Consider the following 15,072-nt stretch of genomic DNA (forward strand, 5'->3'; position numbering starts at 1 on the left):
GTTACATGAAGAAAAGTTGCTAATTAGTTTGAATAAGTGTGTCTTTATGTAGACTAAGTTGATTTATTTGGGCTTTGTAGTGTCCAAGGATGGATTGAAGATGGACAAAGAGAAGGTTCAAGCCATTATTGATAGGCCAACACCAAGGAGTGCAATAGAGGTAAGAATTTTTCATGGTCTTGCTAGTTTTTACAAAAAAATTCATCAAAAATGTCAGTCATTGTAATGTCCCCTTCTCAGTGAGGAGTAAGCAGTAGTCCATTGCCCTATTTCAAAGATTCGTAGGCTGATTGGAATGGAGAATTAGGGTTTCCTATTTTTGTGAAGATTTGCATGAGCCATTTGAGGATTGTCTGCTGGGAATTCTACATTTTTGTTCATGGATTCCTTCTGGGTTTTTCGAGAACTTTGCAGTGGTATGACATGCAATCAATTTAGGGGAGTTTGCAGAGCTTACTATTTTTAGTAAGTTGGTGGTAGCAGTTCAGGTTTTGAGATTATTCTAAGTTCTTTGAGCTTCCTCTCACGATTCAAAAATCAAGTTGTTTGGAGTTATTTTCTGGACTTACTATTTTTAGTAAGTGCCATTCTAGGCAATTCTATTTTTAGCAGGGCAGTTCAGAACTCTAGTTCAGTCCAGCTATTGGTTCAACACTTCAATCCTCAATCCACTCAGTATTGATCAGTATTTGGCTTGCACAATGATTTATTAAATATTAACATTGCATTCTCATGTTAATATTTAATTATTTGGGGTGCAGTTGAATTTGAATTTGGTGGAGAAAATATTATAAATAAGAGCCTTGGGCTCTCATTTTGGGCATCTGAAGAATTTACACTGTTATGCTGTCAAAATGGTTAGTGACTGAACTTCGAAGTTGGAATAGCTTCTTGGTTGCTTCAGTTTCGTACTTGAGACACAATACCTAGCTAGATAGATGATTTTTGGATGAAGTTTTTTGTAGTGTTTGATTCAATTTCAGTGTGGTTTTGGAGTGTCTTGTTTGTTGCTATGATTTTGGTGTTGCTAGACATGGTGGCTAAAGAAATCTTCTATTCATATCTCCTTGCCTATTGATCATATCATTCTGGGTATTGGCTCTATCCAACCATACTCCTTGGACGATAAAACTCACCAATTCGCAAATTGGGATGTGGTGATTCTAATTTTTAGCTGCAAATTGAAGTTTACAACAGGTTCATACCATTTGGGAGGTACCTCGGTTTGCAAGCATCACTTTTGAACTTCCATGTTGTTGGTTTGATGTTTGGGATTGATCGCCTATGTTATATATTTCATTTGTTTCAGATTTGGTGTGTTTCAGTGTGGATTTGAGTGAGTGGTGAGCTTTTTGGTGTTGCCGAGTGTTTTCATATCTCTATTTTGTAAGATTGTTTTAGTAGTAGTGATCAATCATTCTTGTTGCATCTTATTTGTAATTCTGATTGTCCAAGTGGAAGAGGATGGCTTGGCCGGCTTCAATGTTTTTAATCGGGAAATTATGTAAGTCCTCCCTCTAAAATACTGTGGTAGAGTTGATTTGTTCTAATAAGTCCTCCCGTTGAAATACTGCGATTGAGTTGATTTTGTTGTATTAAGTCCTCTTGTTGAAATATTGCGGTTGAGTTGATTTTGTTTGGAATAAGTCCTCCCGCTGAAATATTGTGATAGAGTTGATTTGTTTTGTGTGTTAGTGTTTCTCCTTGACTGGTTTACTGCCAAGTCTTTTGTTTCTCTATCTCGCTGAAAACTGGAAGGGGTTGACTTGTCGCCCATCTTGTAATCAATTTCAGTTTTCAAGCTCCTAACGATCCCCTCAGCACTATATGCTCTCACCCTCCCAAGTTGGGCTCTCGGTGATTAGAAAGTGGAGGGTTACTTTCAACAGTATTGAGATTATCTTTCCTAACCTTAACGGGTGCATTGTAGCATTTATTGTGTTTAAAATTCAAAAAAAAGGGTGGGGGGTCATTACAGTCATGTAGTTGCTCCCATACTTGAAACAATTAAGGGGTCTAAAAGACAGTTTGTATGGACACAAGAGGCTAATAGAAGTTTTAAATTTCTTAAACAAAGGGTGAGTGAGTAGCCTATTCTTACATTGCTTGAATTTAAAAAGGTATTTCAAGTTGAGTGTGATGTTAGTGGATTGGCAATAGGGGTTGTTCTTAGTCAAGAAGGTAAACTAGTGGTTTATTTTAGTGAGAAATTCAATGATGCTAAGAAGAAATATTTTTCTTATGATCTTGAGTTTTATGCATTGGTTTAGTCACTGACAAAGTGGAGGCATTACTTACTCCCTTAGGAGTTTATTGTTTTTAAAAATAATCTTGCTTCACAATTTATAAACAGCCAACATAAATTAAACAAAAGGCATGCTAAGTGGGTACAATATCTTCAAAGCTTTAGCTTTGTACTAAAGCATAAAAGTGGACAAACAAATAACGTTGTTGATGCATCAGGTAGGAGGAATTTTTTGTTGCGTGAAATTCAGGGTGATAGTGTTGGTTTTGATAGTTTGAAGGAATTGTATGTAGATGATGCATATTTTAAATATTCTTATGATGTTTGCAGTAATCCTATCAGCAAAAGATAGAGGCCCTTGGATTGATTTTATCCTATAGGAGGGTTTGTTGTTCAAAGGAACCAACTTGGGCATGCCAAGAAGATCAATGAGAGACAATCTATTGAAAGAGAAGCATTGTGGCAGCCTAGCAGGATAGTTTGGAAAGGATAAAACATATTTGCAGTTAAGCATGCATTATTATTGGCCAAGGATGCAAACATATGTCAAGAAATATGTGGAGAAATGTAGAGTTTGCCAACATGCAAAAGGTAGAAGCCCAAATGTTGATTTGCATCAACCATTACCAGTTCCATCTAGATCTTGGGACTCTATAAGTATGGATTTTGTTTTGTGTTTGCCTTGAACTCAAAGGGACAATGATTTTATATTTTTTCTTGTGGATAAGTTCTCTAAAATAGTAAATTTTAATCCATGTAAGAAAACTAGCGATGCTACCAATATTGATAAATTGTTTTTCAAGGAAGTGGTAAGATTGCATGGTATTCCAAAAATTATCATATATAATAGAGACACAAAATTTGTGGGGCATTTTTGGAGGACTCTTTAGAAGAAATTGGGAACATATTTTCGTTTCAATTCAACCTATCACCCCCAAACGGATGGCCAAACAGAGGTTGTTAATAGAAGTCTTCATAACATGTGGTAACATGTTGAGATGTCTTGTTGGGAACACACTGGGGAATTGGGATATGGCATTGGACCAAGCTGAGTTTTCTTATAATGATTCCCCAAATAGAAGTACAGGTTTCAGCCCATTCCATGTTGTGTATGACATGCATCCTAGGGGTGTATTTGAACTTTGAAATATTGGTGATATGGAGAAATGCAATGCAGATGGCGAAGACCTTGCTAAGGTCATTCATGACCTTCAGGAGGAGGTAAAGATGAACATTGAAGGGAGCAATCAATAATACAAATAGTATGCTGATAAAAAGCAGAGAGAAGTGCATTTTCAAGTGGGTGATCTTGTGTTGGCTCATCTTAGGAAAGAAAGATTTCCTATAGGTGCATATAGTAAACTGAAAATGAAAAAGATTGGTCCTTGTAAGATTCTTCGTAAGTTTTCAACAAATGCTTACGAAATTAGCCTCCCTTTAGGAATGGGTATTTCACCTATATACAAAGATGCAACAGATAAGGAAATAGCAGAATTGGAGATGAAAGACGATGCAGACCAACAAGGGAAACTCCGCTGGAAATTGAATGCATTCTTGACAAAGAGTCGTTGAAGAAGACTTGAGGCAAAGAATATTTCGAGTACTTGGTGAAATGGTACAACCATCCCATGGAGGATGGTTCAAGGATAACTGAACCTGAGATATCTCATTATGGACAGTCCATTGACGATCTCAGGAACAGTAGTTCATGAAATTTTTCGTCCCCGAGGGAGCCTAATGCAGGGGTATCGATTCTCTTTCAATTTTGATTTGTTTAGTCTTTGATTAGTTTTGTTAAGCAGTTTTAGACTTTGTTTAGTTTTGTTAAGCATTTTTTCTTTTGGTTCCATTTAACTTCAAATAATGAATTAATCGTAGTGTTAGAGGATAGAACATACCTCCTATTGCCATGTGACAGAAGACAATTGAAAGAGTTCCTTGGTTTTCCAGCAAGGAAATTGACAGTTGAAATCAGATAGTTGCAAAGGGCCTTGAAAAGTGGGGGGCAACAAGCACGGCTGGTTGAGACGAAAGGATTTGTTTTGTAATTGATAAGGAAAATCAAAGTCGATCCCAAGAAATAAAGGTGACAACAAAGGGGGTTCGACGGCTATGAAAAAAACCAGAGTATATCATTTGGGAAACGTTTGTAATGAGGATATAGTGAGCTTGTCAACAAGGAAGCGAGATCCTATATGAATTCAAGCAGTTTTATAATCTCCATGTGGTCCAATTGATGACTGTTTTATTTTTATGTGGTACCTAGACTAGGGACTGTCGCCCAATGTTATGTGAACTTTATAATGAAATCTTATTTCTGAATTTGTTCCTGAACTTTATGACATTATAAGCTGTCTACTTTAATTTCTAACTATTTGTTGATACTTTGTTGAGGGCTGCCATCATTTTCTACATCAATTGGTATCAAATCAAGTTTCTCATTAAGAAGTGTTGCAAGAAAAAGAGAATGATGTGATATAATATCATAGAAAGAATAGATGATGGAGTATGGAGAAGAAGAGAAGCTAGAAAAATTATGGTTGTAGGTTTTTTTTTTTATGTTGGAGGATATTTATTTTTTCTACACATTATATAAGCTTAACATTATAGAAAATTAATTAAATATTTTAATAATCATATATTTTTTAAAATTCTTAAACCAAATTGAAACCTAACCTTATACTAAATTGAACCAAAACCTTGAACCCTGAACCAAATTTAAACTTAATCCTATACCAAATTGACCCCAAATCCCAAATTGAATCAAATCCTAACTGTAAAAAAATTGAACCTTAACTCTACAGCTAATTAAATATCAAACCAAAATAAACCTTTATCTTCACCATATTGAACTTAAACACTAAACCAAATTGAATGCTAACTATAAACCTAATTAAACCCTAACTCCATACCACATTCAAGGAAAACATTAAACCAAATTAAACCCTAAGCATACTAATAAACCTAATTGAACCCTAATACTAAACCAAATTGAACCCTAGCTCTAAACCTAATTAAATAATATTTTAAATTAAACTTTAAACCTTACACTAAACCAAAACAAACCATAACATTAAATATTATTGAACCTCACTACTATTGGTGTGTTTTAAGACACGTCGAAAAAATAATTAAATACTAAATATTATATCCTCTCTTGAAAAAAGAAACCTAATTTCTAAGAACATGATTAAATAAGACAACTCCAAGGTTTATAATGTGAACAATTGACTTTAATTTCAGGATAGACTCACTGTATTTGTTGTGATCTTGATGATAATTACAAACTAGAAAGTGGAATCTTACTAATTCACTTGGAAAAATAAATGGAAAAAGGAGACAGTGGATAGCAGATCTAATCTAATCCCAATAATGCATGAAATGGTTGTTGACTCAGTGTAACCAAACCAAGATTTTCTTTAACATGAGGAAACAACTACACAAAGATGGTGCAATCTCCTAAGAATAAGCAAATAATTTTCATGTCAATTATGCACACCAACATCATGAATAATGAGAACATAGCAATTGAAGTTAATATTTTATATAAGTTTAGTCTAACCACCCACAATGACTTGCAATCAAAAAAATTCCAAGTGGTATGAACATTAGGAATCACCATTAATAAAAAATAAAATCTTCTATTCATCTAACACATCTAAACTATGAGAAGTAGAAAACATGCAACAAGTTTGAATAACACACAAAGTCCACCATCTCTTCAATGAAAATAGTGTGTTTATTACAACAAGCCTTGCCAATAATCTATTTTCCTCCTACTCTACTGCTATTGACTATTATCTAATTGGCTACTCACTATTTATTGATCAAATGTTAACTATTAACCTTTATAAATAAGAGCATCAACCCTTATATAGAGATCTCAATATGATTCAATGGCTCAAATTGATTCAAGATCAAGAACTGAGATTACAAGATAAAACTATAATGAGGGTTATTTACAACTAACTTCCTTTCAACCAATGAAATAATTGTAATATTTAGGACACTTGTCCTTTAAATTAAAACCAATAGGAATTGATGTTAGGTACAATGAACAATCTTTGATGTACTACCAAGTATCACTTTCTCATTCACTAGATGGGCCAGGTTCAATGAACTTGGACAAGTTCATCTGGCACAACTTGATTATTTTGATGATTATTGGATGTCAACTCAACTTATTTGTCTTGTACATTGTAACAAAGAGGTTCTCCTATATTGGGGCAATATCTCTTAATACTCAACATTATCCAATTTCTTGATGTGATGATGATGGAACATATTCTCAAATTGCATCATCTTAGTGATCAATTTGACTTTCTAACTTTTCTTAACTCTTTTGAAACTATCTCTTCTTGATCACACTTAGATTTCCTATCCTATTGATGTTTGGTAATCCACACCCTTGTGATGTACTTCATCTTGATGAATCTTGTTCCTGACTTCCATGATGCCCACTCTTAACTTGAATTCTTTCATATTATTTATTTTCGATCACCTAAATTATTCTCTATCACATATCCCATCTTGATATAAAAACTTAAACTATGAAGTAGTCCCCATTGATCTCCCCATGTATCAATTGTAACCTTGGAATTTTGAAAAAACTTTAAGATAATTGCAAATTTTCCTTCATTTTTTTGTGATGATTTGAATCTCTTAAAATTGTATAACTATCTCCATGTGGTGGCTATATCCTTGAGGTGACACCTCAGTCCTTGTCTTGATGTTAATCCCTTTGATGTTGCATTATTAAGCTCATGGATCTTGATGTAATGAAGCGCATCTCCTCCATCATCTTGAAGACCCTAATGTTAGCCTTGTATAACCCCAATTGATTGAGGTGTTAGTGATCTAAATTCTCCTCAATTATTTGATTCGTGCATTTCATTGCTAAGCTCAAACCTAAAAGGAAAATGAAATTAATTGAGAATCATGTAAATAATAAAACAATACTAAACCTTTCACCTTCAAGACAACATTAATTATATTTTTAAGTCCAAAATGACCTACAAATTTAAGAATTATTTGCAAATAGGTCTAATTTATAATTAGATGTTGAAAGGTGATTAAGTGAAATTGGCTTTAAATCATATCTACAACAAACTTCTTTTTGGACTATACTTCTAAAAATAAGAACTTGAATATGTTCAAATCAGCTTATGATTGCAAGTGTTTGACTCGGATTAGGTCTACAAATTTTCTTCAATACTTAGCTAAACCTTCTCTTGGTGAGTTAAAATAGTTTTCCTTAAGTGTTTGGTTAGGGTTTTTACCATATATACTGATGAACTTGATCCTCATGGCTGATTAATTCACCTTAATTCTGAAGAATTCCTCCTTTCATCAATTGATGAAATTCACTCTCAATGGTGATCAAATTAGACTTGCCTTAAAAATTGTCAAAAATCTCTTGAAAGTCTAATCAAAATTTGTCTTAATGATGATCTATAACTCTATTTATGTTCTACTCCTTTTTTCTTTATTTGACTGAATTAAATGGAGAAGTATAGGATTTGATGCTTCCTTTATAGGATCCACAAGTCGTCACACCCTTTGGGTTTGCCTACCTTTCACTTAGTCAACTTGATGTTAATTGATTTTTAAGTTTAAAGGCCAACTCATATTTTGTTTTTCTTTATTATTGAAGAGGTGAACTTCAATTCTCTTTTTAATGTTCTCTTTTGATTCTTGGAAGGCTAACTTTATTAAATTATTTTAATTTAAAGTCTTAAATTAATCTCATGGTCCACTTAAATTACATCAATTATTGTTGGGAAGGATTAGACCATGTTTATGCATTAATCAAAGTGCACATGAAGAGTATGTATACTTAAAGTTGGACATATTATAAGTGAGTCAACCCTTTAGCCCTTTGACTTGTGTTTTCTCATATTATTTTCTTATCAAGTTGGTTAAGGCCAAGGTTGTTTCCTTTTCACATATAAATAAAAGTCACATTACCCTCTTCAAAATAAAATCTCCGAGTTCACTTCAAATAAAATGTTGTACTATGATTATTGGGGTTGTGAATTAGGTCTGACTTTCTTTATTTTAGATCTAATTCTAAACCTTTAAGGTTTGACTTCCATTATTTTACTTATTCCCTTAGGCATAGATGAGCCCTAGTCTTGCACAAAGTGTTGGAATCCAAGAACACTTAGAGGGGGGGGTGAATCAGTGTTCTACGGGAATGATCAATTTTAACCTTATTAAAACATGCATACACCAACTGGTATGCAGGTAAATATAGAATTGAAAGAAGTAAAGAAACCAATAAGCCAATCACACACATGAATACCATAACACACAGAATTATATGTAGAAACCTCAAAGAGGAAAAAACACGGTGGGATTTGTGACCCACAATATCAATCCATTGACCATATGAAGAGATTACAAAATATAGAAGCCTGCATTGGAAGGAAGGCTTATAGCCTAGAGCACACTGCTCAATCACAAGAGAAGCCTCACTGACTACATACAAATCTAGACTACAATCCGAAGAAATGATTGAACTGCAAAGATAGCATCCTCTATGCCTAAATACAGTTCTGGTTAAGGTCTGTCTGTTCCAGTCTGAAACTCTTAACCCTATACCAGAATAACCCTTACATAAATATCCTCACATACATGATCTCTCTTATATATTTCACATTACTTAACATTATCATATTCTCCTATCCATCCATTATTTCAAAATGATCTAACCATCTAACCTATATACCCTTTGCAATTCAGCATGCCTTATGTTGGCTTACAAAGATAATTACAATATGAATATACATGTCATCTCAATAACATAAATACATGAATATCAAAAACAATTGCTGATGCCAGATCCAAAAGATGTCGGCCTCCAAAACCGATAACCTAATTCTAAACCATTGCGGCCTGCATTGTCAATAACCAAAGAATTACTTCCAACCTACCAGTGTCGGTGAAGTATCTGTGAAGTGCTTGTTGGTACACAATTGAACTAAAATATGAAGCCGAAACAAGTTTCCATTTTGCCATCAATGACAACATATTGAAACCAATGAATTGAGAGTCAATTGCCAACAATATCCCCCTTTAGCATTGATGGCAACACTCATATGAAAAATGGTCATGGTTTCCATCTGTTTGTTTCATCCTAAGCCTGCTCCCCCTAAGTTGAATATCCATCAATACAAAATATTCCATACCTCCATAATTTTCCCCCTATACTCCCCCTAATGTATACAACTCCCTTTTTCTTTTTCACATCAATATCACTCCCCCTTTGACATTAATGCCATCAAAAATATCAAAAAGTACCAAAAATCAAGACGAAGAATGAAAGATTGTATAATGAATATGTCCCAAAATACCTTACCGAAGCTGGATGTATTTGAAAATATCCAGATAGGCCTTATCCAAAAGCTCAAGATAGGTATCCCAACCTGATTTTAAAGTGTCGGAAATAGATACAACTCCATTTAGCATATGGGCAAATGACTCTTTCTTATTAAGCTCTGTCAGTGTGGGCTAACCAACCAGATCTATACACTCCTTATGTACACTTAATGAATACAACCAGGGACTAACCAATCCTCTAAGACTTCTGGCTCTCCTTATGATTTTATCTTTTTCTTTCTCAAGAGCAAAAACTTGGGCTTCCAAAACCAAAATCTGACCATCTATAGATGTAGTTAATGAATTCAATCCAGCAAAAGAATTGGCTATACCTGCAATCTCCTCCTGAATATCCTTAATATTTTTATATGTCTAAGTTGTGAGTAAACCTGTATTACAAAATAATCTATAGATATTAGTAAATTGTTTCAATGCATTTTCTATCAATTTCAAATTTTCATTAATCTCCTTCCTCTCAGACTCAATCACTTGATCAAATATAGCTCTCTTTGCCTATGTGAACCTCTCTAGTTCTTGTTGGTTTGATATCTGCTGTAGGAATTAAAAATCCTTTGAAATCTGCTTTGTGATTGTCTTAAGCTTGTCGGATGGGCTCAATTCTCTTTCAAACTTGCACTCTGGGACTAGTCTATGCAAAACAATGATAGACTGATCAATAACACCTTTACCCATAGATCCCTCCTTCAACATTTTATGTGCAGCCATCATCATGAGTTCAGTAGAACTCATCTTGGTTATGCTTTTATTTTCAACCTACGAAGTGTCAATTGACAACAATGATGGACTAACCATCGGTTCCCTATCAGATTCCCCTTTCTTCTCCTTTGATGTTTTAACCTATATAGATTCCTCACTTGCACCAATGGCTTCACCACTTGGTGCAATCTCAGTAACTGTCGGTTCCTCCCTAAGAACTGTAACCTCATCCTGTACATTTGTATCCAAAGGACTGTTGTCCTCAATATTAATAACTTGTACATTATCAACCTTTACACTCTATATACCTATCAGTATCTCAACATTTTCTTATACACTTCTATCTATTGGGGGCTCAATATCCACTATCTTAATGTTTTTCAAAATTGAGGGTGAATTACCTATAATACCTTTACCTTTCCCTTTAATCGGGATGTTTGAAGTATCTATCTTAGGTTCTGGTTAAGTATAAAAACCATGGTTCTCTTCAAAGAACTTAACCCATGCCTTGTGGGTCTCCTTGATTATCTCATTTACCCTACCTAACATAAGATTGATTATTCTATGCTTGATGTTAAAGATTTTCCTATCCGCAACCTCAAGTGTCTTGTTCATCTCCTCTGGAGCAACAAAAACATAAACAGATAACAACTCTTGAATCTTTATATGCATGTCCTCTTGCATTGTTGATAATCTTCTAGCATCTAACATGTCATACAACTATGCTGGTATTTGGTCTTCAATTTCTAACAAGGCTTTCTTATATATATCCAAATACAATAAAATTGATTCCTCTACTTCTCTTTGCTCATCATTATCTAAATGTTCATAATTAAACTATACATTCTTTAACATACCATCTTTAGTAATTTCATCAACTAACATTGCACAAGTTTTTGGTGGAATGATAGTTACATTACCAGATTCAGTTGTAATATCAATGCCATCCTTCTTCTTTATCCCTCCAATATTGGATGGCGCTGAAGGTGTTTCTTTTGGTGCTCTTCTTTGTGTCAGTACCCTGATAGTAGCTTTCCTAACTGGTTGCTTCATAGCTTCTACCATAGTTTCTTTAGTTTTCTTCCTCAATACCCTTTTAAATGACAAGGGTGTGTCATCCTCAGATCCAGAATCAATTGCAGTAGGCTAAATGAATATTTATGGCTCTTTCCTCTTCTTTCCTTTCTCCAGGACAACATCAATCAATGCTTTGATGACCTATGAAACCTTTTCAATAAACTTACTTTCCTTACCTTCCTGCTTCTCTCTCTTCTTTTGGTTGCACTCGATTTCAACCTCTTGCTTCTTCTGCTTAGCTGCTTAGCAATGCCAAATGTTTTTATAGTTCCATCTATCAGCTCATCAATTAGCATTTGTGCATAAGCATCAAGAATCTATGCATCAACTTCATAACCCATTTCCTCAATCCAAATCTTATGAAGCCTTACAACTTCCATCAAAGTTTCATCTTTCTTGACCATGAAGCATATCTCAATTGAGTACTTCTCAACAATGTGATTTGGAACCCTCATCCTAGAATTCATAGCCTTTTGAAATGCTTTAAAATAACCCCACACTTTGTCATCTCTTAGACTACCTAATGTAGCAACTTATTGTTTTAGTTTCCTCCCTACCGGGATATCGCATGCCCATTTTCTCTTCCTAAAACTAGGAGTCTCATTGATGAAAAATAGCATTAAATAGACAATTAGGTTACCATACCAGAATGTTCCTTTCTTTTCTCCTTTAATCTTTCCTATGTTAATCAATAATTCATCCAACATCCAACCACATAGATCTAACTTCTCATTCTCCCTCATCATTTTATGAGTTGCATAAATGCATGAGCTAGAAACAGAATTTAGTTGGTTTGATTGTGTTACCTTGTAACCGATGACCATGCTTTCGAATCTGATGTTTGTGTCAGTGATAATATTGATCTTCATTGATCGCTTGTCTGATGTTGTGCAGGTAATCTTGTTGACCTGATCATTTCAAACTTTCTTCTCCGAACATTGTCCAACCTGTGGTAAACTAGTGATTGCCCTTATGGCCTCCTTTGTAATCTTATATGGTCTATCCAACCAGATAAACTCTCCATGAACCCTGCTCAAAACATACCTAACAATCTCATCTTTAAATTCCAAAAAATCCAGAATGCGGGTAAACTGCAAATCCACAATATGTTGGTATTCAGGCTTAATCTTTCTAGAATCTCCCATTAGCTCATTCATGTACATGCTCTTAATATCAGTTGTTCCCAAATCCTCAATATGAAACTAAATGTAATCTCTTACATCTTCAACATACACAACTCTTTCTGGGACATGGGAAAAAGATCAAACTGAATTGTCCAAGGTAGCAACATGCAGATATCGCTTGAAAATAGGCCTAGGACGGTCCGTGACCTCAACAACAGTCAGATTTGCAATAATATAGGTACTGATGCTCTGCAAAAAGGATTAGAAAATCTGTTTGATGGCAACACACACAAGAGCACAAGAAACAAACGTTAGTGTTAGCAACAAAAGATTATCCTAAACAGGCATATCAAGAGAGATATTAAGCATGAAATAGAAAGCATATAAACATAAAATGAAATAGCTAATCAAGATGCTCATAGTTGCTCCTCCCTTGTTCCTCTCCTCTCCAAGTCCCAAATGAGTGTAGCTCTCAGCAGCTTTTTGCACTATGGATGCTTATGGAGGATTGAGATTTAATACTAAGCTTCAAATATGAAATGAAAAGCTAAATACTATGCTAGAGTAGATAGTGATGCTATGAAAAAGCTCTATGCTAATGCCAGTATAACAACAATACTCTAAAATGCTTCTCTTTTGCTTGAGGAGAAGGGTTCTATTTATAGAAGAAATAGGGAAATGAAGGGTTAAGATTGAGCAATCTTAACAAGGGTTAGGATTGAAAGTTGGGGATCCATGTGCACAATTGGCACCAATAAAATGGTGACAAGTGTCAACATAGGATTGGGTTGAGAGAAGAGGTTGGAGGCATTAAAGGCCTGAGAAGACCTCATGGTTATCTAGAAGGTAAGGGTCAAGTCTAAATTAAGATTACCCACTGGATTAAGAGTTAATCCAAGGATAATCCTTTGTGCAAATGTTTAAGAGATAATCATGGTCAAAGCATTAAAGGCTTGATGAGACCTTTGGGTTGGGTAGAGGTTGAGTCAAAACAAATGTTTTAACCATGTGGGAGGGTTTGAGGTAACCATTAATGGTTATTGGAGACTTTGGGGATTAAGTGGTTGAAGGTTGGAAGCTTTCAAAGGTTATCCAAGACTTTGAGGGTTAATTTGTTGAACACACAAAGCATTAATTGCTTTTCAAAGACTTTGGAGTCTTTGAGAAGTGACTCCAATTTGCTTAGGAATGTGACAATATTTAGGGGATGGATTAGGCTAATTAGGAAGGGTTTAGAAGAATCTAGAAGGGGTTTAGGCATGCAAGTGGATTTTGTAGGAAAATGCAAGTGGGAGAAATTTTGGTATTTTCAATTAAAATAAAATCATTTATTTCAATTAAATGGTGTAATTTGCATTTGGATAAATATTCAAATAAATATTAATTTATTTAAATGAGAAAAAGAAGATAAACCATTAAAGGCTTGAAGACTTTGAGGGAAACCATTAAAGGCTTGAAGACTTTAAGGAAAACCATTAAAGTCTTTAAGAAGACTATAGAAGGAAGCCATCAAGTTTGAAGACTTTAAAGCCATCAAGTTTGAATACTTTAAGGGAAACCATTAAAGGTTTCAAGTGGGTGAGGATAAATAGGATTTTAAATAAATAATTTATTTAAAATAGTTGTGCAACTTGCTTTTGTAGGAAAATACAAGTGGGTGGAGGATAAAGGTGATTTAAATAAATTATTTATTTAAAATAATTGTGCAACTTGTATTTGTAGGAAAATGCAAGTGGGTGGAGGATAAAGGTGATTTTAAATAAATGATTTATTTATTTAAATGTGAGAGGTGGGATTTTGGGGGTTTTAAATAAATATTAATTTATTTAAATGTGAGAGAAGATTTAATTAAATAAATATGATTTATTTATTTAATTAATGGTCTGAATTTGGTTAAGTGAATTAAATCAAATAAATTGAATAATTTATTTAATTAATAGGAGAAGAGGGTTAAGATGAATTAATTAAATATATTAATTTAATTAATTATTAATTGATGGTTAAATAATCAAATAAATACTAAGTATTCATTTAATTAAGTGGACAGATTTATGTGACTACAGGTACATATGATGATCGTTCTTCCATGATTGAAGATAAATACCTGTAAATAGCTACCAGTGAAAAATCCTAAAGACCTCTTCCAATCACTAGTGAAATCGCTCAAGATGATATCGATCACTCTGAATTGCTTTAGACTTCCTTTGAATCTCTCTAAATTGCTCTGAATGCAAATGAAGTGAATTCAACCTTTTATCCTCCAAGAAACCCTAATCTTTCATTAACATCAATGACTTTTGATGGAAGAAATTGAATCTCGATCAAACATCTCCATGCCGGATAAGAATCTCCAATGTCTAGAACATCTTCCAAAACCTTTTCTTGGGCATATCCAGCATCTTCATGAATTTTTCCTACCCCTAAGGTATCTTCCTTAGTTAGCAGATGAGCTTCCTGTCAATGTAGGAGCAACCTCCTCTATCGGTTGAGTAACCGATGCATTTCCATTTGTTGATTATTCTTCTGTCT

At 34.2% G+C, this 15,072-nt stretch overlaps 1 protein-coding gene across 1 annotated transcript in view; it reads right to left on the reverse strand.

The window, feature by feature from the left end:
* Positions 1-11,407, reverse strand: part of LOC131855994 (uncharacterized) — a 31,366-nt gene extending 19,959 nt beyond the window's left edge. Inside the window, exon 1 of the mRNA XM_059207045.1 lies at positions 11,263-11,407. Coding sequence (XP_059063028.1) covers positions 11,263-11,407 — 145 coding nt within the window. The remainder of the gene's footprint in view (positions 1-11,262) is intronic.
* Positions 11,408-15,072: the final 3,665 nt, after the last annotated feature.

Source organism: Cryptomeria japonica, chromosome 6 (assembly GCF_030272615.1).
Source record: "Cryptomeria japonica chromosome 6, Sugi_1.0, whole genome shotgun sequence".
In the NCBI taxonomy this organism is placed as follows: Eukaryota; Viridiplantae; Streptophyta; class Pinopsida; order Cupressales; family Cupressaceae; genus Cryptomeria; species Cryptomeria japonica.